Source organism: Euprymna scolopes, chromosome 25 (assembly GCF_053919585.1).
Source record: "Euprymna scolopes isolate OS-2025 chromosome 25, ASM5391958v1, whole genome shotgun sequence".
NCBI lineage: Eukaryota > Metazoa > Mollusca > Cephalopoda > Sepiida > Sepiolidae > Euprymna > Euprymna scolopes.
Genome location: NC_136506.1, coordinates 34,891,432 through 34,918,208, shown reverse-complemented (window position 1 = coordinate 34,918,208; position 26,777 = coordinate 34,891,432). Strand labels below are relative to the sequence as shown.

At 34.6% G+C, this 26,777-nt stretch overlaps 1 protein-coding gene and 1 pseudogene across 10 annotated transcripts in view; both read left to right on the top strand.

Annotated features, from left to right (window-relative positions):
• Positions 1-26,777, top strand: part of LOC145247326 (uncharacterized) — a 489,868-nt gene that overhangs the window by 343,950 nt on the left and 119,141 nt on the right. For all 10 annotated transcript variants that reach the window (XM_080108978.1, XM_080108981.1, XM_080108973.1 and 7 more), the window contains one exon: positions 21,576-21,804. In XM_080108978.1, coding sequence (XP_079965104.1) covers positions 21,576-21,804 — 229 coding nt within the window. The remainder of the gene's footprint in view (positions 1-21,575; positions 21,805-26,777) is intronic.
• On the top strand, positions 6,632-6,750 carry LOC145247742 (5S ribosomal RNA; annotated as a pseudogene).

Below are 26,777 nucleotides of genomic sequence, written 5' to 3'. Positions count from 1 at the left end.
TCTGGGGTGCTCCTGCTGAGGAATGTTGATGGGATGGCTCATGCAATTTTAGGTCAGAATGCACTTCCTCTAGTGCGTTGGCTTTTCAGTGCCACACCTGACCTTTTGTCCAAGCTCATGAGGAGGTAAATGTTTTTGATAATATGTCGATAATATATACCAAGAAACATATTTCGAAGTTTATCTGTATTTTTTTTTTTGTGTGTACATGTGTTTTTTTTATTTTATTTATTTATTTTTTTTTTAATTTGTACTTGGACACATCAGTCCCATTTTGTCAGTATTAACTCCGTGAAATCCGATAACGAGGTAAGATGACTGCTGTAAATCAACCACACGAAATGAAACCCATGTTTCTGAAATGGAAAATAAAAAAAATAACTTACTGATTTATTTACATTGCATTTTATTTTACTTATATATATACATTTTTTATTTTTTATATATAATTTGTTGCTATTTTGTGTTGGTGTTATTTATTTATTTATTTTTTTTCAGCCATGCAAACATTTTTATTTTTTTAAGCAAAATATTAGAAAAAAAAATGAAATCCATGTAAATATATCTCTGTGTGTGTATATATATATATATATATATAAACTTTTCCGTATTGTTTTGATATATGTATAAAAAATAAAATTTTATTATATATATAAAACTTTGATCTCTCATCTTTTTAATATATTACTCCTCTTAACAGTGTTGAGCTTTTTTTTATCAAACTTTTGCTTGTTTAAATATATACTCTTAGATAACATATATATATATATATATATATATATATACACTTTATTTAAAACGTGTGATTTCCTTCTTGAAATCATCTCTCTTTTCTTTTAAAAATAAAATTAATCACTCGATTTCAGCTCTAGAAGTGTGAGGGCGAAACCTATGAGCTGGCCTATTTTTTTTTTTTTTTTAAATCCTGAATATCAGAATTGTTTTTCCCTCAGAATTGCAATATGTGTATATATTGGACTGATGAGGTGGTCTCTTTGAATTGAGATTCTTCTTAAACATGTATGTACATATGTAACTAATAATGTTTGCATAATAAACAGACTATATATATATATGAGAGAGAGCAAATAGTTAATAAAATATGTTAAAAAAACACTTTGAAATGAGTTAAAAACATTTAATCTGAAAAGGAAACACTAGATAAATGGATAGTCCTTAATCCGCGGAGTTTCGAAGAAATACTTTCCTTCTCATTAGAGGGTAGGAATTAGCAAAATGCGGGATCGGATTTTGCATGCAGAAGTATTTGATGAAACAACAAGTCAAAGATCTTACTTGAAAACAAAAAAAGTGAAGCAGAGGGAATATGGGGAAGAAAACGGTGATTACACATGAATGGATAGTCTGGTGGAAGATAAATAATCCAGTGACAGTAAAATCCAAATGTAAAACTTCAAGGACGTTAAAAGAATTTCCACATTTGTACAAATGAAAATTTTTAAAAACTTTCTTGAAGTTTTACATTTGGATTTTATGAATGGTTCTGCGCTACGAAACAAGTGCCATCAAGAATTGAACATTTTAACATGCGAAAAAGAAATAAACGGTAAAACGAACACCATTTTGAAATTTGGAATATAGACTTTTTGTTATTTATTTGTATATATGGCACAATCACATTGGCACACCGGCTCTCGTTAGATTACCGAAGTTAAGCAACGATAGGCCTGGCCAGTACCAGATGGGTGCCCATTTGGGAACTCTGTGGTGTAGGAAGGTAGAACTTTCCATGTTTGTGTCTGGGATCACGTTTAAAAACCACTGGGAGGGATGCACCATTAGTCTTCGTTAAGACTTGTATTTAGGGGAAGGAAAACTGATATCAAATCTGAGGTCAATTTATCTATGTGGATTTCGGATGACTTAATTGTTGTGTGAACCGTATACATCAAAATCAACAAGGGGATCTTTCTTTCTCTCCTCCCCCCTCTCTCTCACACACACACATATAATCATGACAAGAAGTCCCGTTTTAATGTTCATGATAAAAAGATGGGGAGAAAAATAATTTTTTTTTTTTTTTCTCATTTCCCACTTTTAATCATGAGCATCAAAACGGGTCTTCTTGTCATGATTGCAATAATGAAATTTTGTACTCCCGCATAAAATTATGAAATATATAGTGTCTGTGTGCACGTCACACGAAAGTTAGCAAGTAAAAAATTAAATAAATTGCTTAAGAAATCTGCGTAAGTCTTTCAAAAGAAACAGAAGTTGAATCGAAAGTGAGATAACGTTCACTCGCATCATCTGTAATTGATTCCCCCCCCCCCCCGACAAAGAAGAGATTGGATCTAGTATTTCACTCCCGTTCGTCCGTTTGCACTTTTCTCAATAACCATGCCTTGGATTGTTTTGAAATTTTGCGCAAACATTAGTCATGGTGAAAGTTATTTTTACACTCGCATCATCTGTAATTAAATCGAAATAATTCCTTCAATCTATCTCCTAGATGAGGCGTTTTCTCTTTTCTTTTTTCTTTTTTAACTTTCAAATTTTATGTTTCTTTCTTACTTATTTTTTTTTAACTTATCAATCGAAATGTTTTTTTGTATGAATACTAGCAAAGATACCTGCACTTCGCACGTGCACGATCCCTAGGTGTGTGTGTTGGGAGTATGACTAGCCGTATAAAATATGACCTTAACCTTTGACTTTAACTTTTGAAAAATGTAGTGCACACTATCATTATGCCAGGTTTGGTCATGATCGATTCAGTGGTGTGGGGTTTAGGAGAGTTGTAGACACACTGACACACACACACACGAACGCTACTACTACTTATATATATATATATATATATATATATATATAGATTCAGCCACTCTGATGAGTCGTGGACGACGAAACACGTGTCAGTGGATAATTATATGTTAAAAATATATATATATATATATATATTGGTGCTAACGCTAGCGAAGCATAATGTTTTTCATTATTTTGACGGATGATGTATACTTATAAACTTACACTAAGCTATATGTGTATATGTAATACGCATTGTGATGTCGAATTTAATGATTAATTTTTTTACCAAGGACTCTGACTCTGTATCTATTTTTGTAATTTATACATTTTTTTTTTTTGTTATTGAAACTTTTTTCGCATCGTTATTGATTTCTTTTTTTCTGAGTGCATAGGAAAAATCTGTTTTATGATGATCTGCTGTTTGAAAAAAACAATTTTGTTTCATTTTGTGACTTAACATAAACACGGTTTTGAAATAGGTGTAAACAATTATAATACATTTACACATGTTCTTTATTTGTAACAGGATTCGAAAATGATTTACATTCTATCCTTCTCTATAATATATATACATACACACGTCGTGTGAGCTCCGTTAAAACAACTAAGTTGTTCGGAAATCCACACATGATTATTTGTTTATTGTGGTGAAAGCTTTGTGTAGAACCAACCGCGTTTTTTGGAACAACTGCTAATCCTCGTCGGTGCAATGGCTGCCACAAGACAGAACATACAGTGGGCCTCCAGGTTTTACATTATCAGAGTTATCTTTCTCCTAGATGCATGTGTTAATGAAGATTGGGGTGTACATTTCTCTCTCCCTCTCTCATATATATATATATATTTCTGGATACCATCAATTATTTCTCAGTGGTTTTATTTGTAAATATCGAATGAATAAAAGGATATCCGAAACGATCGTACATATAAATGATTTTGTTATGTTTCCTCCAATGAAAACTTGATTGATAATTTTACATCTCTCACCCTTTCTATTTATATAGCTCTAGATAATTACACCTATTGAGCTTTACTCTTTAATATATTTACACACACACACACATATATATATATATATATATATATATATATATATATATATAATGTATTATAGAGCGTAATAGACAGGGTCTAAATGAACAAAGTCTCAGTTATCAGTTTTTATTATAAGATTGTTATCGTTAAACTTATTCATTTGTATTCTTTTCGGCTTTTTTTTAAATTATCCATTTTAGATTTTTTTTATCATAAAAATTCGGCTAGACTAGTAGCCATCCCAAGCCAAGAATCGAACCCACAACCATCTAGTTAATAGTTAGCAATCGTACTTGCTGGGTTATGGGCTCGGCGCCCATAAATGATATCTACAATGTCGTTATATAAACATTGACTGCCACTTTTAAAGTGCTCTATTTTTTTATTTATAAAAAGCTTTGTACTCGAGAAGGGGTGTGCACGTTTATATAGTTACCCACAGACAGACTCATATGGAAACAAATAAAACATTTTCAAATGACATAGAAACTGGACTGTTTCTATACAAACAACAAATCATTGTTTGAAACAATAGTTTATATGATTCGCAAATCTCATTGTATAGGCAACGGGCGGCAAACACAGTTTGTTTGGGGGCAACTCAAACAAAAAATTATTTCATCTAAATTTTCTCGTTAAAATAACATTTTTCTTTTAAACTAGAAGGGCTACTAGGCGTTGCCCGAGGAGGGGGAGGGGGATAACAAAATAGTTTAAAACCTTGAACTTGCTGCCCTTGTACTCTTTTCCATGAAAATATCTCTGTCCCACCTGACTCGCAGAAAAATTTTACCCCTGTACTGTAAATAGATCTTTAGATAGCCAAATATTGCTTGAAGAAATCTTGTCTTTCAAGAGGAACAGAAGTTTTGGAGGTTTACTTTAATAGCTTTCTGGGATGGCTTGTGTTTGGAATTTCCTTTCTGCTCCCTGTTTCCACGACCGTATCAACATGCAGAGACTTTAATGTATCATAAACAAACATCCTGCTGCATAACTCCTCAAATGATTATCTTTTCCCTGTAAACTTGGTTCCTATCATAGTAGCCCATTTCAGTGACACTATGGCTTGTTTTGTATGAATTTCTTTTTGGTTCTCGTTACGACTGCTATTTCAACTTCCGGTCACTAGTTTGTTTTTGATTTCCTAAGGTATCTTCTTGTTTATTGGATTGTTAGGTGAAATACACAATAGGTAAAGAAAGCTTCCCTCCTCCTCCTCCTCCTCCTTTTTCTCCACGTGTTAAAAGGAGCTTTTCTAAATAACTAGCCTGGGTGCCCGGATTGCCCGGGTGTTTTGAGGTGTGTGTTAAACAAAAAAAAAAAAATGGTAGTAGGCAGGCTCGAACCCGTACCGCGAAGGAGGAAAAGAACATGAAAGAACATGAAAAAACAAACAAACAAAAAAAAAACATGACGTCTCTGCTGTTGCAAACCGGAAGTGACGAAGGTTTAAATAAAGGCTAGTAAATCGAAAAGAGGGAATAACTTTCGAAAATATCGGCAACAAAAGCAACCCCTCCCTGTAGAAAAGTGCCCAGTTGAGAATGAAGGAATTAATGATTTTGGCCAATTTTTCGATATTTGTCGTCTGAAGGGTCAAGTTTCAAAAAGGATACTGACCTCGTGAAAATCCGTCGCCTCTGTCGAAAGTTTTAGGCAGACATACATACATACATGTTTAAACAGACAGTTATATGTAAGGCAGCAAAAACATTCTTGACATGGAAGTGACGTAGAGACAGTAATCATAAGCATAACTTGTTTTTTTCTCAAGGAGTATACGTAACATTTTTTTTTTTTTTTTAAGGACTACTCCTGCTTTCAACTGGTACAATATAGCAGAAATAAATAAAAAAGCTGACTGACATCTTGACCTAATTTCGTTCTTCAAACAAATGAACATTGCAGTTTTATGTATTTGTTTTCTTCAGACTGCTGTTCTCATCTTCAGTATTGTTCTGACAACGTTTCGACCGATGTAATCTTCGACATTCTTCAAGTGTATCTTGTCGAACTTGGGGTGGAAGGTGGGTGGATCTGTACAGAATTTCAAACAGAACTCTTTTTTTAATCAGTAGGGGTAGCATGCTCTCGTTCTGTCAGCCGTGACTGGGTATAAGTCTTAATTCGCAATTGTATCCTTAGTATCGTCTGCACTGAAGATCTAACCTTCATAAAAACGTCACTTAGAATTGATTTTACTTAGTACTTTATCCATTACGACATGCGTTTACAAGATGAGAACAGTAGTCCCGATCATTGCAAATTATCAACCCTTATCTGAAAAAATTTAGACACATTGCGGTTTTGTGTCACCACTTATCAAGGCTAAAAGCCACTTGAAAATAAGAGTAAATGAGAAGGATAGTCAGTGGAATGATGAAGAATATTATGGGAGTATTGAAAATGATGAATGGAATTAAAACAGTTTCATTACTTATGGGACCGTTTTATCACAAGTAGCTATTGTGTGGGATTTGAAGACGACCATGTTGTAATCTGCAAGGAAGCAGTTGCATAGTAATGTTTTCCGCAAGTGGGAAATCCATGGCAATAACATCAGTTCATAAAGATTCCACCTAAGTTATTTTACTTGTGGTAGAAAGAAGAGTTCTTACTGTGATTTTTATTTTTTTTTATTATTATTATTAATGTCACTACTTATCAAGACAAAAGCAATTCGAGGATAAGGGTTAATGGGATGGAGGGACTATTGGTTGGATGATAAAGAATAGTATGAGAGGATTTAAAATTATGATTAGGATAAACTAAATTTGATTTCTTATGACGGTGGTTTATGGCAAATATTGTTGCTGTTGGATCATCACACGGCATACTCACGTTGACACACCGGTTCCCATCAGATCACCGAAGTTAAGCAATGTTGAGCCCGGTCATTACTAAAATGGGTGACCAATTTGGGAATTCCAGGCGCTGTATGTCGGAGGATGTCGACACCTCTCTGCAAGAGTTGCAAAAACCTAACATCGTCATCTCGCCTAACAGGGATATATATGCGACTGGGGACCGCTTGTGTATTTCATACTCCCATGAAACTTCTTCCTTCGGAGGAAGCCGGTTAAACCCTAATAGGGTTAGTGCTGATGCACACACATACACATGCCTGACTGACGCTTCTTTTGGTCGACAGTGGTAACATTGCTGGTTAGTAATAGCAATATTTGCCTGAATGTGCTCCATCTGTTGCTAATTGTTGCTATCATACTAGAACCTTCTCGATCCTGTGCTCCAAAATTTCTGGACAACCTAAATAACCTTGCTATCAACATATATTCTTTCCATATTTGAGTTGTTATTCATCTTCATTGTCATATAATTCTTGCACACAAATTGGTTGTCCTCTCTCAACGTAACCTGTACTTCCACTGCATTTCTCATGTACCCAAGGTTTACAAGTATCACCTAAAAAACTAATTTCCAACCGTACAAGCATTGATAATCGCTTTGGTTTTGTAACATTCACTCTCAGACTTTTACTTTCCATACCATTCCTCCAAGTCATTTCTTTATTACCGTCGACTGTTGAGAGAGAGTGAAAGTGATAGTTAAAGAGATGGATCACTTCATGTGTTAATTGCAAATTTCTGAAAATAAATCAATCTCAAAACTGAGGAATATATTAGCATGTATTTTGTATGATTAAAATAGATAGAAAAAGAACATCGGAAAGAAAACGTTGATAAACTCAGCTTTAGTATCTGTTATTAGGGCTATGCCAACAGAATATGCTTTCCATAGTTTTGACTCTCGAGTATATATCTGACAGAGATAGTTAATCAACCAAGAACCACATCATTATATAAAACATAAGATGTCAACGGATACACACTCGAGAGTCAAAATAATGAAAAGAATATGCTGTTGTCATAGTCCTAGTTATTATACTAAATGTGAGTACATTAACGTTTATTTCCCTGAAGTTTTTTTTTCCCCTACTTTAATAACACAAGACATGTTAGAATATGCTACTCAACAAGTAGATATTGTTTGTATTGATTGGGCTATTGTTCTCCTCATCAAAACTGAAGAATATTTTAGCATGTATTTTGTATGATTAAAATATATAGCAAACGAATACATGTAAGCAAATATTGCTTACAAATACCACACACACTCTAGCTGTACATGACTTGCTTTCCATAAACTAAACAAGAGAACTTTCCTCTTTCTGAGGCTTTCAAACATTACAATCACTAATCATAATTTTCATCTTGATGACATCTCATCACTTTACTTTCGATACCATTCCCCCAGTCTCTTTAACTTAACAAGTACATAAATAGTTTAAGTTTAGAATATTGGTTCATAGTAGAATTGTAAAAAAATATTCTATTTTTTTTATTATTCTTTTCAAATGGGTCAGAGGGTATTGCTAATTGCATTGTTATAATTGAACTTGTGCATTCATAGCCCAAGATGAAACTTTCAGGTCATGAATGTATAAATTCAGTCATCATAACAATGCCATTTCAATCCTCTCCGATCCAACCGTGCATGATAAAAACAAATAGGCCGAACAAATGTAATGCCTCTTAACATTCCCGGGCAATATAAACTGGTACAAATACATTGAGGACATCACAAAGGTTCTGCAAAGAGGGTAGGTTCCCTTTATCAAGCTAGAAGACTACTCACACCTGAGAGTATCCTGTACCTCTAGAAGGCCACCATTCGCCAATGCATGTTGCCACATCTACCACTAGCCTCTCCCTCTTGGATAGGGTCCAAAAAAGACTTTTCAGTCTAATAGGTCCTACTTTGTCAACTAAGCTCCAGCCCCTGTCTCATCGCCACAATGTTGCATCTCTGTGCCTATTTTACATATATTAGAGTGGAATGTGCTTTAATGAACTCGTTGCACTTATGTCCCTTTCAACGTACATATCCCCAACAAACCCACTTAGCAACAAAATCTCACCCCTTCACTGTTGAGGTCCCAGAAAGATTTCTACTCTAATAGTTTCTTTCCTCAAACAGCTAGATTTTGGAATTCCCTTCCTGCTATTCTGACTTTACTGATATGCAGAAGTTTAAACGTAACATAAACCAACATCTTAATCTTTCTTAGGCAAATAGTAGCCCCTTACATCCAAGTGGTGATATGCCTTGTTTGGGGGTGAACCTTAGTTAAAACAAAAAGAAAACAAGGTAACAAAACTTCTGAACAACTCCAGTAACCTTGCCATCCAAATATACTTTCTCCACATCTGAGTTCTCATCCGTCTTCATTATCTTACACTTCTTGTACACAACTTGGTTATCCTCTCTCAACTTCCCAGTAACACCACCGCAGTTCTTGTGTACCTAATGCCTACCACAAAAAACCGACACCCAATTCCTTTACCACAAACTGAACGTGAGAATTTTCCTCTTTCCAGATGATTCCCGACTCTACAACCAACACTTTTGTCTTGATTATATTCACTCTCAGGCCTTTACTTTCTCTAAAATTTTTAACTTTTTTTCTATCCTTATTTTCACGGCAAGTGCTCGTCTCAGCTTCAATCTACGCACCCCACTTGCCAAACTTCCCCCCCCCAAAAAAAAACACTCGTCTAACTACAACAACTATCAAGTTTCTCCCACTCTCTATTTGTACCTAAATCTAAACACAAATTCCATGAACAAAGCTACTTTTCTAGAATTTCCCACCTGTAGAGCTGTGTTCCGCTAGCCTGCTTTCAAGCTGACTATAATATGGTTATGTTAAAGTCCAATGTCAACAAGTTTTTGTTGAGCTCCCCTCCCTAAATAGTCTATTTCTACCACTAACTATTGTTGTCTCGATGACTACCGTACACTTATTAACTCTTATCCTTGAGTGGTCTTTGGGCCTTGATAAGTGGTGACTCCCATGTAAAAAAACAAAAAAACAAAAACGAACGTACTAAGAACAGAGTCCCAATGTATTTGTACTTCAACAGAAAAACTTTCACTAAATGTGATATATATATATATATATATATATATATATATATATATATATATATATATAAAAGGAAAAGACGACACTATAATGATATATATATATATATTAATGCATATAAATTTAATTGTTCATTCAATAGGGAGATTACATCAATTAGGGGTAAAGGATATATGCTCTTTATACCTTTCGAAGCCCAATGCTTCTCATCAGAAGAGAAGGTGCTCGGTAACATATTAGAGATGACGTCTAGGAACGAAATAATGGAGTGTCTAAGGTAGAGGTAGGAAAGTTGGAGAACTAAAATGATTAGGATAGTATAGAACGATTAAATTTATGTGCACTAGTATATATCTTTATTTTTTTCCTTTTTCCTTCTATATAAGCTCCACCTCAGTTGTTGAGCTTTGTAATATCCTGATAAGTCTCTTTTTAAAGAATTTCTCTAATTCTTCTTGGTTTCACACACATACACACGCACACACACACACACATAAAAAAGAGGCACACCACCCTATACAAAACAGAACGATAGAATAGAAAATAAGTCAGACGAACCTTGTCTGTGTAAAGCCTGGCCATTGGCCAATTCAAACATAAACCAACGAGAATAGCAATGGATCCGTTTGGTTAGCTAGCTAAAATAAACACCACGTGTGTGTGTGTGTGTGTGTGTGTGTGTGTGTGTGTGTGTGTGTGTGTGTCTTCTATATATATAAAAGCGAAAATGTATGTACGTTTTTCCTCGATGTCCACAAAAGGCTTCTTTCAGAGAAGCGCTTGCTCGGTTCACAACTTAAAACTTTTTATAGCATCTATAAATTGTAATATCTCAGAGTTATCAACGGAGCTCACCTGTCTATTTAATTTTATTGACTTTCAAACGTTAATTATTCGACATTTCCCCGCATCGGCACGCGTTACATTCGGTTTTCGGTATATAAAAAAAAGCGAAACTCTACTCTAATCACAGACCGAAAGCCAGTTGTCTCGAGAGCTAAGTAACGTTTGTTCAATGTCGACTTCGTCATATCAGACTGTAGCTTTCATTTCGCTCCTCCTAATAAACAGGGAGCGGGTTTTTAAAAACAAACAAACAAACCGATTTATTCACCTCATTCAAAACTGTCCCGCTCAAAATACTTACTGCTGAATACCTATCGCCGTCACATCAATCAAAAACGCGCACCTGTTTTTTTTTTTTTTTAACACTTTACTATTTTCCAACTGCGCGTCGTGAAGGCTTCGTTTTTTTTTGTTTTTTTTCACGGGCACCGTTTTTTTTTTTTTCACATTTTCGGGCTTTTTTCACATACCCCGAAAAACACCCGGGCAACGCCGGGTACCCCTCGCTAGTATAATATAAAGCTGAGTGTGTGTGTGTATGTGTGTCTGGTCACGAATAGGCTCCTATATGGTTGACTATTTTAAAAAACTGATTACATATAATGATAGAAGATGTATCGAGACACAGGAATGGGTATGTTTGATCTGGCAGAACGGTGGTTCATTAAAATTGTGGGGGTCTGCGTTCGCACCTGGTCCACAAAGTATGGAAATAAAATATTTTAAAATTAAAAAAAAACGTTTACAAGTGTTTTTGATATAGATGTACATAAGAATATTTTGATAAGTATGTTTTAATTTAAATAGGGATCGTATAATAAAATTGTGGGGTCTGTGTTCGCGCCTGGCTTCCATGGAATGGAAATAGGCAAAAACTTTAATAAAGACTTTTCATATCTATCTGCGTAAGTATACTTTGATAATTATGTTTCAGTTTGAAGAAATATGGTATAATAAAATTATGGGATGTTCGTTCGCACCTGACCTCCATAGAATGGAAATATGTCACAAAGTTTAACAAGGTTTTTTAATATAGATCCACAGAATATTGTGATAAGTGTTTCAGTGTGAACAGGTATGGTATAATAAATTATGGGATTTACCTATTTTATTTTTACTTTCATCATATTTTGCTTTGGTTTTGATACCCCCAAATTCGAAGCTATCTCTTTACAACCCTTCCTTTTCATAACCTATCATACTTTCATAAAATCAGAGTCTATTTTCTGTAGGCTGTTTTTGAACCAAGTCAACGACGGGTACTTTTGCTAGTATATATATATATGACTAAGTAACACAAATTCCTTGCATATTAGCCTGACGATTCATTACATGGATTAAACACGGAAGATTATGTATAGGTTACTTGCCATATATTTACCTAACTTACTCTGTTTGTATTTATTATCTATTTCTCTCTCTCTCTCTCTCTCTATATATATATATATATATATATATATATATATATATCCAGCAAAATTGAAAAAAAGAATAACTGTCTTGTTCAATCAGATGTGCTTGAATAATGACTTGCTGCAAAAATGTACATATTTTATTATCATTAAATAATTACATTTTTTATCATTATCCACGAACATGATTCACCCTAATGTAATCATCAGTATGGAATATAACTATTCAACCAGCCATACGATTTGAAACTCTAGACACATTACTTTTAACCCAAATCCGACTGCTCTAATTAATTGTCCAACAGCTATACGAAAACCTGGGAAATAAATCCTATTTATGTCATATAAAGCAGACAATGTAGTCAGGCATCTTCAGTGTTCAAGTGGTCATGTGGACAGGAACTTTGGATTTAGATTTAGACAGCTTTGTATTATTTCTTTTAAAAGCTGCCCATTTGAAAGGATGCTATAATTAATTATTTAATAATAAAAGAAAAGTTGTAATTTTGTGCATATGTGTCATTGCTTAAATCAGAAACTTCAAGAAGTATATATTTTTTTTTCTAATCATTTTGGATGGTTAGTGTACATGAACAAGTTCATAACATGTGATGTACATGCATGGCCAATGCTAGTAAGTGCGCAATCGAACTAGAAAATTATTTGCCGGGTTGTCTACTCTATCAAAACTGATATTTCATGCTTTGTGTAGCATGCCAATCTGAGTAAAAATGTGTCAAGCACTTTAAAGCTTCACAATTATCCAGAGTGATAGTCTACGAATTGAAAACCTATATCAAAGAGTTGAGGATTTTTGATCAGTTAATATACAGGGTGTCCGTAAAGTTACTATACAGACACCCTACAGCTACACAAAAATAAATATTAACTATTAATACAAATATAATACAATAAAACAATAAGACTGTATAGTAACTTTACGGACACCCTGTATATACATATTTATTTTATTTTTTTTACTAATCACTTATCAAGGTTCAAAAGCCACTCGAGGAGAAAGATTAGAAGAGTGCCAGATTGACGGTGAGACAACACCATAATGATTGGTATCAATGGTGGTGATTGAGTGAAATTAAATTATTTACGGTGGCTCAACAAGAATTTATTTACATTGGACTTGAAGACAACTACGTTGTAGTCGGTTAAGAAGCAGCTGTGATATTGTGTTCCACAGATGAGTAGTTCTAGGAAAAGAAATCTTGCTCATAAAAGTTTCGCTTAATTTCAATTAGAGAAAAAAAGCAAAAGAGAGAGGAGGAGAGAGAAAGAAAGAGGGAAAGTGAGAGAGAGGGCGAGAGAAAGGGCATGCAAAGGGCAAGAGAGAAAGCGCATAAGAAAGAGTGAGCATGAGAGAAAGTGCATGAGAGACAGAAGGGAGAGAGAGAGAGAATGAGAGAGTGAGTGAAAGTGAGAGAGAGAGCAAAAAAGAAAGCATATGAGAGAGTGATCAAGAAAAACAACTGATTGGTTGTACCTAGATTAGTTTTTGTTGTGAATGTCTTAAAAAGAAGTGGGCTATAGATTGAAGCTCAGTCGGGCACCTGGTATTGTATACTCGTATACCAAAAAGGCACCAAAACGGTGTATAATCGTTTAAATGTTGATATGCGTACTTGAGACGAAGGGTTTATCCTGATGTGTATACGTGTCACTAAATGTTTATTATTGGTGATTCTTCACTGTTTGAACCGTAGAATTGTTGTTGCTGTCTATTTATGATATATTCATATCTAATTGTTCATATGCAGGTGTGTGTGAGTGTATGGTACATGTATTTTGGACATGCCTTAACTTCATGCGTCGTTGATCTTGTCCACCTGGCATTCATCTTGTTCTTGGAGGGAAGCTGGAACCTGTTTGAACGAAACCCATTGACTCCAAGACGATGATTGGTTGTATATGAGTTTTATTCACTTTCCAGGTGTCTATCGCAGAAGAATGGAAAGTGAATATCTTTGCTAAGTCTCTATTTTTCACACACGTCAGCTCCCACCCTAATGAAGGGAGGACGACCTGTTAAACCGTCCGCTCTTCATTACGTCGGAATTCCAACTCTCTGATCTCCAGGTAACCTGATCACGTGACTCCCGCGCAGATCCGATCAGCTGACCAGCCCTTCCGGTAAATTTCTCTACAATATGCTTTTCCATATTTTGACAGATCTTATAAATATTTTTCATTTCGTCTCCCGTCCATTTCTCCAGTTAGATAGAAAGATAGACAGAGATGGATAGATACAGATACAGAAACAGATAACTGAATAGATAGATCGACACTTGTGCTAGACCTATTACATAACAGTATAGAAGTAATGATAACATAGAGAAAGACTACCAACATCTATTCTTTGAGAAAAAGGTAATTTCTTTTTTTTTCTTTTTTTTTTTTTATTACATTTTCACCCCAAACAAGGCAAATTGCCACTTTGGTGTAGGGGGCTACTATCAGGGGCAATAACTACTGGGGTACTATGTAGGGATTTGGGCAGCAAGATGTCGGTTCACGTTACATTTGAACTTCTGCACGTCAGTACTGTTGGGGAAGCAGGAACCTGGAATAGAATTCCAAAGTCTAGCGGTTCTGAGGAAGAAACTATTGGTGTAGAAAGATCTTTTACATCTAGGGATCTCTGCAGTGTGGGGGTGGGATTTAGCAGCCTGTTGGGTTTGTCGAGTGTGCTCACGTCGTGGGGGCACAAGTAATTGCAGTTCGTCAGAGCATTCACCACTAAAATACTTGTAGAACAGGCAGAGGGATGCAACATTTCGTCGATGGGACAGAGGCTGAAGCTTAGATGCCAGTTCAGGGCCTATCAGGTTTGCAACTCTCTTTTGAACCTTGTCAAGGAGCGAGAGACTAGTAGCAAATGCACCAGCCCAAATGTGACAGCAATACTCCATACATGGGCGAATGGTGGCCTTATAGAGGTACAGGATACTTTCGGGTGTTAGTAGTTGTCTAGCACGGTAGAGAGAGCCCACCTTTCTTGCGGCGGCCCTGGCAATGCCTTCAATGTAATTGTTCCAACTTGTATTTCCTGTGGAGAAGAATGTAACCCACTAGATTTCGAAGTCGGTTTTGTATTCTGCCAGGACAGGAAAGAGTGATCTGAGCAGCACCCTTCCAGATGTAGCAACAGCACTCTATCTTAGGACGTATTTGGCTCTCAGGTAGAAGAATGCGTCAGAAGTGAAATATCTTCGAGAGTGATAGAATGACCCAAAATCATTTTTCCAATGACCCTTATCTCTATTGACTTCTTTTTCTATCAGCTCTTCCTCTATCTCTTCCTCCTTCTATACCTCCTCTTTTTTCTCTAACAACTGATTCAAAATGCAAGAAAGAAAAAAAAAAGTAATCTAACTGTATGTTTGGCCTTATTTCAGGGTTTTCAAAACAACTATCAGTAATCACGAATTAAAGAAAAACAACTCTCCCTTTCACTAATTTGGATTCTAGTGGCCTAAAGGAATGAATATTGCTGTGCTTCTTTTAACCATAACCTGTCCGAAGTCGCACTGAATTCAATTATCAAGATTTCTAAGTGCATAAAAACTTAAATCTAAACGCAAATTCCATGAACAAAGCTTCTTTCCTAGAACTTCCCACCTGTGGAACTCTGTTCCGCTGGCTTGCTTTCCAGCTGACTACAGTATGGTCGTCTACAAGTCCAATGTAAACAAATTCTTGTTGGGCACCCCCTCCCCAAATAATCCATTTCTGCAACTAACTATTAATAAACTGTTGTCTCAGTGACAACCGTACACTCATTAATACTTATCCTCGAGTGGCCTTCGGGCCTTGATAAGTGGTGACTCCCAAGTAAAAAAAAAAAAAAACATTCATATAAAATCATAGAATTATGTTGCTAATTTATAATTTCTGGATTATTCGGATTACTGGTTTTACTTTTAGTGTTATTTTCAGTCTGTTTTAGCCGATGTAACCTCAAGCCTTCTTTTAGGTCTGTCTTTTCAATTTCTAGAATCTGCATGGAATTTCAAACAGAATTCTTTACTTAATCGATTCTTTACTTAATCGATGTTCTCATTTTGTCACCAAGTCTTAAGTAATATAAGAATTAAGTAACATACAATTATATTCTTAGTATCGCCTACACTAAGGATTGAACCTTCAACCTCCAGGAGAGTGTCATTTAGAACTGAATGTTACTTAGTATTTTATTTATTACACAAGGAACAATTCATGCTACCCCTGTGGATCATATAAAGAGTTCCTTTCGAAACTACGTACAGATTCCCTAGTAAGATAAGATCAATATTAATAAGGGTTTTATCACTCAATAAGGAACCCCTGTCTGGACTTTAGCTATCTATCTCTGTCCAGAGTTATCCACTACCATGTGGGACTCATATGTTGCATCAGGTCATCCCTCCATCTCGTTCTTGGTCTTCCCTTTGGCCTCTTTATGTTCATGAGGTGTCTATTCCGTTGTCCTGATAATCTGTTGTCATGTTGTCTGGCTACGTGCCCTGCTCATCTGTGTTTGGATGTTTTGATGGCAGTATTGATGTCAATAACTCTTGTTTGTTGGTGGCTCCAGATGTTTGTCTTTCTGTCTTGTAGAGTGATGCCTAACATTATCGTCTCTATCTTTGTGCTGCTGCCAAGATTTCACTTTGGTGAGTTGTCAGTACCCATGTTTCACTACCGTAGATCATCACAGGTAGTACATATTCATTGAAGATCTTCCCTTTGATTGACATATTTGCTTTTCGGCTTCCCATGATATTCTCCACTTTCCCAAAAGCTGCCCGATCCCAATGCTATCCTTCTCTTTATCTCAGGGCAGAGATCTCCATCTTTTATCATTTTCTTTCCCAAGTAGATGTAGCTTTCAACTTCCTCAATTAGACAATATACACCTGAAGAAAGTCGAAGATTACATCGGCTATTGTAAGAATAATATTAAAGATGAGAACAATAATCTAAATAATACAAATTATCAATCAACATCTCAAAAATTCAGAAACGTAAGTCGCTAATTTAATTTTTCATGTATAAATTATCATTTCTAATGATCTATATTTAAAAAAAAAAACACTTACTATTGACTTATATAAAAATGGAGGATTTCCTTCTGAATTCATTTAGGACTGCAGGTGAAGGGGGGGGGCGGTTGTTTTTCAGTGTAAGTCTTCCTATTATTTTATTTTATTTTTTTTGGTCCCCCGACAAAAGGAGGGTGGACGTGTATATTCACCTTTGTCTGTTTGTCCGTTCATCTGTCCATACTTTTCTCAATAACTGCACCTTAGAAATTTTTTAAATTTTGCACAAACATTAAACATGATATGAGTAACAAAGTAACAGAAAGGATTTTCCGGGAAAACTCCGGTTGTACCCCAGGGGTGCCTTTTAGGTTAAAATGACTAAAATTGACACTTTTGTGCTTATTATAAAAAAGATTGATGCCTTGGAGTTTTATAAAGTTTTCTGAAAAATTGTAACTAACTGATTTCTATATAATTTTGTTTGTCTATACTTCGCAATAGCTGTTGGGTGTGCCCCAGGGGCTTTTTTTTTAGGGCTAATAAAAACACTCCATTTTTGGGACTATTTAACCATATTTGTCCAAAATTTTCTGTGTATGTCTATTTAGCAGTTTTGCATGGTGCTGAATTCAAATTTAAATATGTTAAGGTCTTAGGGACTTTTGGGGCTAAATGGGGGGGGGGGGTTCAAATGATGAACTCAATCATTTCTTTTTTTGCATGGTGCAAAACTCAAATTTACATATGTTAAGGCCTAAAACTGCACTGTTTGTTCATTTTCACTAGGATTTGATGTCCCCTGGGGTCTTTTGGAGCTAATTGGGAGGGGGGAAAATGCTGAACTTAGTCATTTTTTATGCCTCGTTCACTGTGCACTCACAAGAGACCAGGCATGCTTCACTTGTTTTTTTTTTTTTTGTTTTTTTTAATTCAAGATAGACTTAAATATCATGAATTAAAACAAGTGAGCCATTTCTTATGCCCTAAAGAAAAAAAAGAAATCGTTGATTTTGCCTTTTTTAATTTTTTACGTTTGGTGATTTAATGTTTGTCCAAAATTTCAAAAAACGGCATAGTTATTGAGAAAAGTACGGACAGACGAAGGACGAACAGACAAGGGTGAATTTATAAGTCCACCCTCCTTTTGTCGGGGGACCAAAAAAACAAACAAAAAAGTAATAGAAAAATGGTAAGGGATTTTTTTATAAATATAGATCATTAGAAATGATAATTTATACATGAAAAATTAAATTAGCGACTTACGTTTCTGAATTTTTGAGGTATTGATTGATAATTTGTATTATTTAGATTATTGTTCTCATCTTTAATATTATTCTTACAACGGTCGATGTAACCTTCGACTTTCTTCAGGTGTAGCTTGTCTAATATTGTCTAATTGCGGAAGTGGTTAAGGACAGAAAAAAATGAAAGAAAAAAAAAATTAGGGTTTGTATTACTGTACACATAGATTCGAAAAAGTTGTCAAAAACAAATATATAACAAATAAATGTTATCAAAGGCAAGATAAGTTACTTTTCTACCTAACTGGATATATTTTTCGTGTTTTTATTCAATGTAACATGTTTATTCAGCTCGAAAAACATACAATGTTTACCGATGTATTGGAAAATTCAAGATGGCGTCTTACTCTCTCTTTAACACGGTAAGTTTGGGAAAAGGTGTTATAAATAAAAAAAACTAGACAAAATACTATTAAAAACCCGCCGAATATATGTCAACCTATGTCACGGTAACATATATCGAGCGAGTTTTAACAGTATTTTATCCAGTTTTTTATTTATAACACCTTTTCCCAAACTTACCGTGTTACCACGTCAGGATGGTCCGAAATGCGAGGAGCCACGTCAGGATGGTCCGAAATGCGAGGAGCCACGTCAGGATGGTCCGAAATGCGAGGAGCCACGTCAGGATGGCCTAGATGCAAGGAGCCATGCTGGAGATGGCCCGGGCATAAGTATCTCTGTCAGAAATAAAAATAACATCAAAATGGAATTTAAGATTTATTTCCGAAAGTTTTTGCAGAAAACAAAACCAACTGGTAATGTCAATCACAAAAACAGAAAGATGTAACAGAACATAATTGAAATGGTGTTATCCCTGAGTAGGCAACGGCTAGAAAAAGGCATGTGTTTTACTCACTAACTTTGTATGACGAAATAAAGTACATATATATTTATATGCAAATAAAGACACATTGGTTTTTATTATAGAGGGCAAAATAATTTATAACATTCTTTTCCAACCCTCCTTGTTCATTTTCCAGAATTTGTAGCCTCGATGATGTTGCCAATCCAGCTGTAGTATCCCATTACTACAATAACTGATATATACCCACTAGTCTCTCTCTCAGACAGGGTACAAAACGAAATCTCCAACTTAATAGGTTCTGTACTGTCCAAGCTCCAGCCCTGATCCTATTACCACAATGTTGCATCTCTGTGGTCGTTTTACAGATACTTCAATTTAGTCAACCAACATAAGAATAAGCTAAATCACATGCTTCCACTGTGGAAGTCCCCATATGGCTTTCTACTCTAATAGCTTCTTTTCTTGTATGGCTAGCTTTTGGAATTTCCTCCTTGTTCCCTGGTTCCATGACTGTATCAGCGTGCAGAAATTTAAACGTAAATCTCTTTATATATAAACTACTTCATTGACTCACATAAATTAATATACGAAAGTATAAATTTATGTGTAAACTTTAAGTATTTACTTCAACAGTGCTCAATACGTAGGTAGAGCTAGTTAGTAAATCGCCATATATATTTTCTAACTTACTTATTATATATATATATATATATATATATATATATATATATATATTCTTGAAGCGCCAAATTTTACCCTGACATTTATATCTATATTCATATTTCTGTTTTCCCATAGATTACCGATAAATTTTCATCAGATGCACCTCGGATTTTCTTGTTCTGGAATTTACACACTTTCTAATTAGACTTTTACCATATTTTTTTCTCTTTGTCCCGTTTCTTGTTGCACCATTCAAATTGAATGCCTATAAACTGTTAAATGACTTTTTATGCAAATATGATAGACTTCATATTATTTGTTTCTTCGAATGCATTAACCTGCAAAATTTCTTACATTTTGAGAACCTCTTCCCTCTGATGAGAAATGCATTCTTCGAAACTCCATGGAATAAGGGTTTTTCTTGTTTTATTTGTACTCCTTGTCGAATAATTAAGTTTGTATACCTTCCTTACAGGTTTTAAAAATTTTTTGAAAATTTGGAAAAAAAATTTTTTTCAACTTCAAGATTTTTATTTTTTCCGGTGTGTCTTGTCAAACATAGAAATTATTATGTGTGTGTTTCTGTACTAAATGTGAATAATTCAGGGCTGACATCTTTGACTTTAAGAAAAGCCATCCCTAGAATGATGTACACAAATTAATTAATGTAGGTTGATTCAATGTTTATAAAATTTATGTAATGACTAGCAGGCCGCCCGGTGTTGCCCAGTCATAAGATACGCTTAAATATGATATTTTAATTCATGCAGATTACATATTTAGAATTATAGAGACAATTCTCTGTTGATTATTATATTGAACCTAATATATACTAGTGAGATCAAAACTAAAAAAAAAATGTATATAACTCGAGTACTATTAGCTAGAATCGAAACCAAAACCTACAACTCTCCACTCTTATTCCTTACCCTCTGAGCTACACCCATATATATATATATATATATACATATATATATATATATATATATATATATATATATATATATATATATATATATCTTTTTAAAACGTAATTAAGCTCGATTTTAGCTCTGTTGAGCGAGCTTCGAAACTGGTCAGCTGACGTATTCATTTTTATTTTTTAATTTCACAATCTAAAATAATGTTTTCGAACAATTTTAAATTTGGTCTTTACATAGCCATAATAAAATTTTGTACCTCGCAAAATATATATATATATATATATATATATATGTGTGTGTGTGTGTATGTAACTTTACCTTTTCTCCCTTTTTTAAAACGTAAGAGACAAGAATCAAGTAGGCACATATATATATATATATATATATATATATATATATATAATACGTACGCGTGTATGTATATATTCACCTGTCAACCAGTTTTTTAAAAGATGGAATCGTCTGATCATTGAAAACAAGATGTAAGAAAGCAAGCAAGGTCCGCAGAGTTTTATAATTATATATCGATGATAGTGTGCAAAAAGGTTTTAGTGGACTATTACTAAAGTGAGAATGGATGGAAAGACCTGCATGTCTTGTCTATGGAACACATTACAACAGGACCACCTCCCTGCAGATTACAGCATTGTAGTCTTAAAATCCAATGTCAACTTTCAACCACACATAATGTTCTCCATCTCAACAAGCAACCATTTTATCACATTTACCTTTTTTTTTCTTGAATGACTTCATGGGCTCATCATTTAAAAAAAAAAAAAAAGACAGTTTTTGTAGGTAAAATTATTAATATTCTCTTTTTCTTTCATTGCAGATGACATACAGGCTGACGGTTAACTTACCTCATAGCCAAAAACTTGTCCGTCGAATGAGTGCCAACCATCCATTGTATGAACTTCATCAGAGCGTTTGTGAAGAGAAAAACCTCGATCCGAACATTTTTGTTTTTCAAATACCCGAGAAGCCCACCTCTCAGATCAATTTGAAATACACTCTACAAGAACTTGGTTTAGAGAACTATGAACTTAATTTAGTTCACAAAGGTATTGTTGTTGTTCATCTTTTTTTTAAAAATTATTTACCAGCATCTCTTTATATATATATGGTGCAATCATGTTGATACACCAGTTCTTGCTAGATCACCAAAGTTAAGCAACGTTGAGCCTGGCCAGTACCAGACGAGTGACCATTTGGGGAGGCGAGACGCTGTATGTACTGTGAAGTAAAATACTAGGTTGAGAAACTGGCGCAGTTTATCCTTCTCTTGAGGGTAGATGGGCATCTCTTAAACCATGGTAGGTACCCCATCTAATGATGGCATCACAATAAAAAATACCCTTGATAGCCCTGGCGAAGTATCAAGTATTCAGCTACCGACAAGATTTGAATTATGCTACAAACTTGTGTAGTGAGTTCAATCTCGGCTGTGGCCACACTGGATGGATGGATATACATATAAATGAGGACACTTCTCAACCAAATTTTTGATCTACAGACTTGAAATTTTTTTATATAAAGCATTCAGACACGTAGAAAACTTTTTAATCTCTTTTCATCTGGAAAAAAAGGGCTGCTAAGGAATTTAAAAAATTGGTATGTTAGGAGTGATTGGATTTTTATGTTTGTCAACCGCCTCACGAATGCGCATGCACTGCCATGAAACATGACAGCTTCGTTATGTTAAGAATAAGAAGGTTTGAAAACACTTTGTAAAAAATGTGTCAAGTTGGTTTAATGGTTATCGTGCTTGACCCACTGTCTTTAGGTTTTAGTTTCGATCCCAGCTCGAGTATTTTTTTCTTTTTTTTTTGTACTTACAAGAAGTGAACTGTTTAGAAAATAAAACATAATACTCCCATACACATGTCTCAGTTTCTGTATTAATTAAATTGTTTATGCATATTTTATGACTGGCCAGCGTTGGGAGGCCTGCTAGTATATTATAGAAGGCAATACAATGCAAAGGCGTAACGGATAGATACAAACTGAAACTAATCAAAACCTATAATAGTGGAACAATTTATGCAGATTCAATTTTTTCTCAATACATTACGTATGCATTCTTTTATATACTTTTAACATTCAATTGTGTTCTTGTGTCAGCGTGGTTTGATGGAAGTTCCATATCGAATAATATTTCAGGGAAATTTTCCCTTTTTTTTTTCTTTATTTTTTAACCTACAAACACTACTGTTCTATACTTACACAATCATCAGTGTAGGGAATAATAATTACTGCGGGTCGAAGTCACCTTCAGCCCACCAAGAATTATCATGAAAAAGAAAAAATTAGGTTCTGTATCTGATGAGACAAGCGGACAAATACAAAAAGCTAGATAATGTTTGATGGCATATACTAGAATATTGCATTATGTTAAAGTTGACAGCTTCTTTTAATTGTCGGACAGAAACCAAATCCTGGTTGATATAACGGTGGCTTATATATATAATGTATAAAATGCATGTGTAAGATTTTCAAAGTCAGACCTCAAGAGTAATGTATAGGTCAAATCGATGTTTGATTCTAACTATTAGTTTAGTGCAAAAATAACGCTGTTTTTTGATGTTCAACTCCAAAAGATTATCACTCCTTTCATAATAAACTTTATTAATCGAAATAAGAAAAATTAGAGTCGACACATTTTTGCCAATGAGAAACAAATTTATTTATCCCATTGGCATAGAAATCCGGAATTCTGGAAGCAATGAATCATTGAAGGCCGATTTGGCATCATTTCGGCCTTTTGAAGCATTTTTTGCACAGGAAAGTGTTGAGATGCTTGAGAAAGTGATAATCAGTGGGTGAAAGGTCCGATGAATATGGTGGAGAAGACACGTAGCCTAATTCGTTCAGCTTCTGTAGGGTCAGTTTAGCAACATGCGGGCTGGCGTTGTCATGGAGGAGAATTGGTCCCTTCATATTGACCAATCTCGAGCACATACGTTGGAGATTCTGCACATATACGTTGGAGCTGCATTTCATCAATTTGCCGGCAGTACTGATCCATCGTTATCGTTTCGCCCAGATACAAAATGCTGTGATGGATGAGACCGGCTGCAGACCACCAAACTTTTTTGGGGTGCACTTTCAGCTTTGTGAAGTGTTGTGGAGCTTCTCCGGCATCCAACCACTGTGCTAAACATCGCCGGTCATCGTAGAGGATCCATTTCTCATCACATGTCACAATCCGCTTGAGAAATTTTTTTTATTATTGTTCAATTCATGCGGCACCCATTTATCTAACCTTTTGACTTCCCTATTTGCTTTAAATAGCAAATGACTGTTGAGTGGTTGATCTTGAGTTCAACAGAAACTTCTTGCATGCTTTTGTGAAGATCAGCTTTAATTAAAGCTTTCAAATGTTAGTCATCAACTGCAATCGACCGACCGCAACCGTTTTCATATTCGAGGTTCTCATCACCATTGCGAAATTTCTTGAACCACCATTGTGCTACAAGTTTGTTAGTGGTTCCTGGGCCAAACGCATCATTGATATCACGAGCTGTCTCGGCAGCATTTTGGCCTAGTTTGAACTGTAACAAGAAAATAGTGCAGATTTGAATTTTGTCCATGCTGTCGAAAAGCCTGCAAAAAAACGAATAAAGAAATTGCGAACGATAACAAATAACACGAATCGATAGAGCAAAAAACATGCACTTTAAAATGATATATTATATGGCTATATATATCAATGAATTAATTCTGAAATCTATATATATAAAAGCGAAAATGTATGTATGTATGTGGGTGTGTTTGTATGTCTGCTAAAAACTTTCAACAGACAGAACAAAACTTCACAAATTTGGTCTCATATGAAAGCTCAACCCTCTGGACGATAAATATCGAATTTTTGGCCCGATAGGTCCACTCTAAGTTAGTCAGCTTACCCTTTTTCTATAGGTGGGGGCCCCAAAAAAAGTGACATTTTAACGATATTTATACGTAATTAAAAAAAAAAAAAAAAATGCTTAGTCATGTCACGCGACGTGATGTCACCACTCAGTAATGGTGATGTCTGGATTTAATGTATTTATTAAGAGGTTCTCATCGGCAAAAAAATGCAAGGTACCATACAAATAAAAATATTAATTTACACGTTGTGAAAACTTTACCAAAGTTATTAGCAGGTTAAAAATAGTTAGATACGATAGTTAAACTAAACATTGCGAGCAAAACAGTCCAGAACAAAAAAAAATTGCTTAAAAAATAATTAGGTTTGAGACGATTTTTATTTGTTTTTTACATACGGCCATTTTCTTTCCAGTTTCTTTCACCTTTGTTTATGAGACATCGAGAGAGATGTAGAAACGAAACGAAATGAGAATCGTTTTACTCTATTTTAACACTTTCCGCCGAGGTGAAATTAAATACAACTTTTTATAATTCTTTTTATTTGTTTTTTTTTTTTATGACACAAATATTATTCAGTACCTACTTGATTTTACAATTTTAACATACATGTAAATTAGTTTAAACAAAAACAAACAATACGTGAAAAGTTAAGCAATATGTAGTCTGGTCATTCTAAGATGGCTGACTACTTGGGATTACTAAATGATTTATGCAGATCACTAAAGTTAAGCAACATGGAGTCTGGCTATTACCAGATGGGTTACTAATTTTGGAATACAAAGTTCTGTATGTAGCTCACCAAAGTTAAGCAACAATGAGGTTGATCATTCTAAGATGGGTGACTATTTGGGATTACCAAATGATTCATGCAGATCACTAAAGTTAAGCAATACTTTGTCTGGTCATTATCAGATGGGAGACTACTTGGAAATACAAAATGCTTTATGTAGATCACCAAAGTTAAGCAAAAATGAGGTTGTCATTCTAAGATGGGTGACTACTTGGGATTACCAAATGATTTATGCAGATCATTAATCACTAGATTGTTATAATATATGTGACCTCCCTTGGATGTAGCTTCATTGTCGAATACCATTAGAATAATATACAATCATTGTTATAATATGCAAGTGACCTCCCTTGGATGTAGCTTCAATGTCGACAACCATTGGATTATGCAAGTGAACTCCCTTGGATGTAGCTTCATTGTTGAATACCATTAGATTAATATACAATCATTGCTATAATATGCCAGTGAACTGTCTTCGATGTGGTTTCATAGCTGGATATTTATACTAGCAGAATACCCAGCGTTGTCGGTGATTGGATAAGAAAGGTGGATATATGTACTAGCAAAATACCCGACGTTGCCTGGGATTGGATGAGATAGGTGGGATGTTTCCTAGGAGAATACCTGGGATCGGATAAGATAGGTGGATATTTGTGATAACAGAATACCCTGTATAGGAAGATGGGGCGATTGTGTCGTGAAATCATGAAAAATTGTCCAAATAAGTAACATATCAAAGAATTATGAAAAATGATGAAATAGGAGTTATTTGATTGGTGTGTTTGTAATGAAATAACTAGCCTGACAATGTTTCAAATGTATTTTTTTTTTGTAAAAAGGGGATTGTATGGGGTAAATAATGAAAAATGATTGTCGAAATTAGTAACATATCCAAGAATTAAGAAAAATGATAAAATCTGAGTTATTTGATTGGTGTGTTTGTAATGAAAAAAAAACCCAGCCAGACAATGACTCAAAGTTATTATTTTAGTAAGAGAAAGGGGATTATGTTAATCATGAAAAACGATTGTCGAAATTAGCAACATAACCAAGAAATATGAAAAGTGATTAAATGTAAGTTATGTGTTTATAATGAAATAAACAGCCCATATATATATAGTCTGAAAGTGATTTTAGTAAGAGGGGGTCAATTATGTGGGTTACATGATAAAAAATGATCGTAAAATTAGTAACATATCTAAGAATTATGAACAATGAGTAAATTTGAGTTATTTGTTTGGTGTGTTCTTAATGAAATAGAAAGCCAAGATGATGTATCACAGTTATTTAGTAAGAACGGGGCTATAATTAGTATTAAATCAAGAAAAATGATTATTGAAATTAGTAAAATATCCAAGAATTATGAAAAATGAT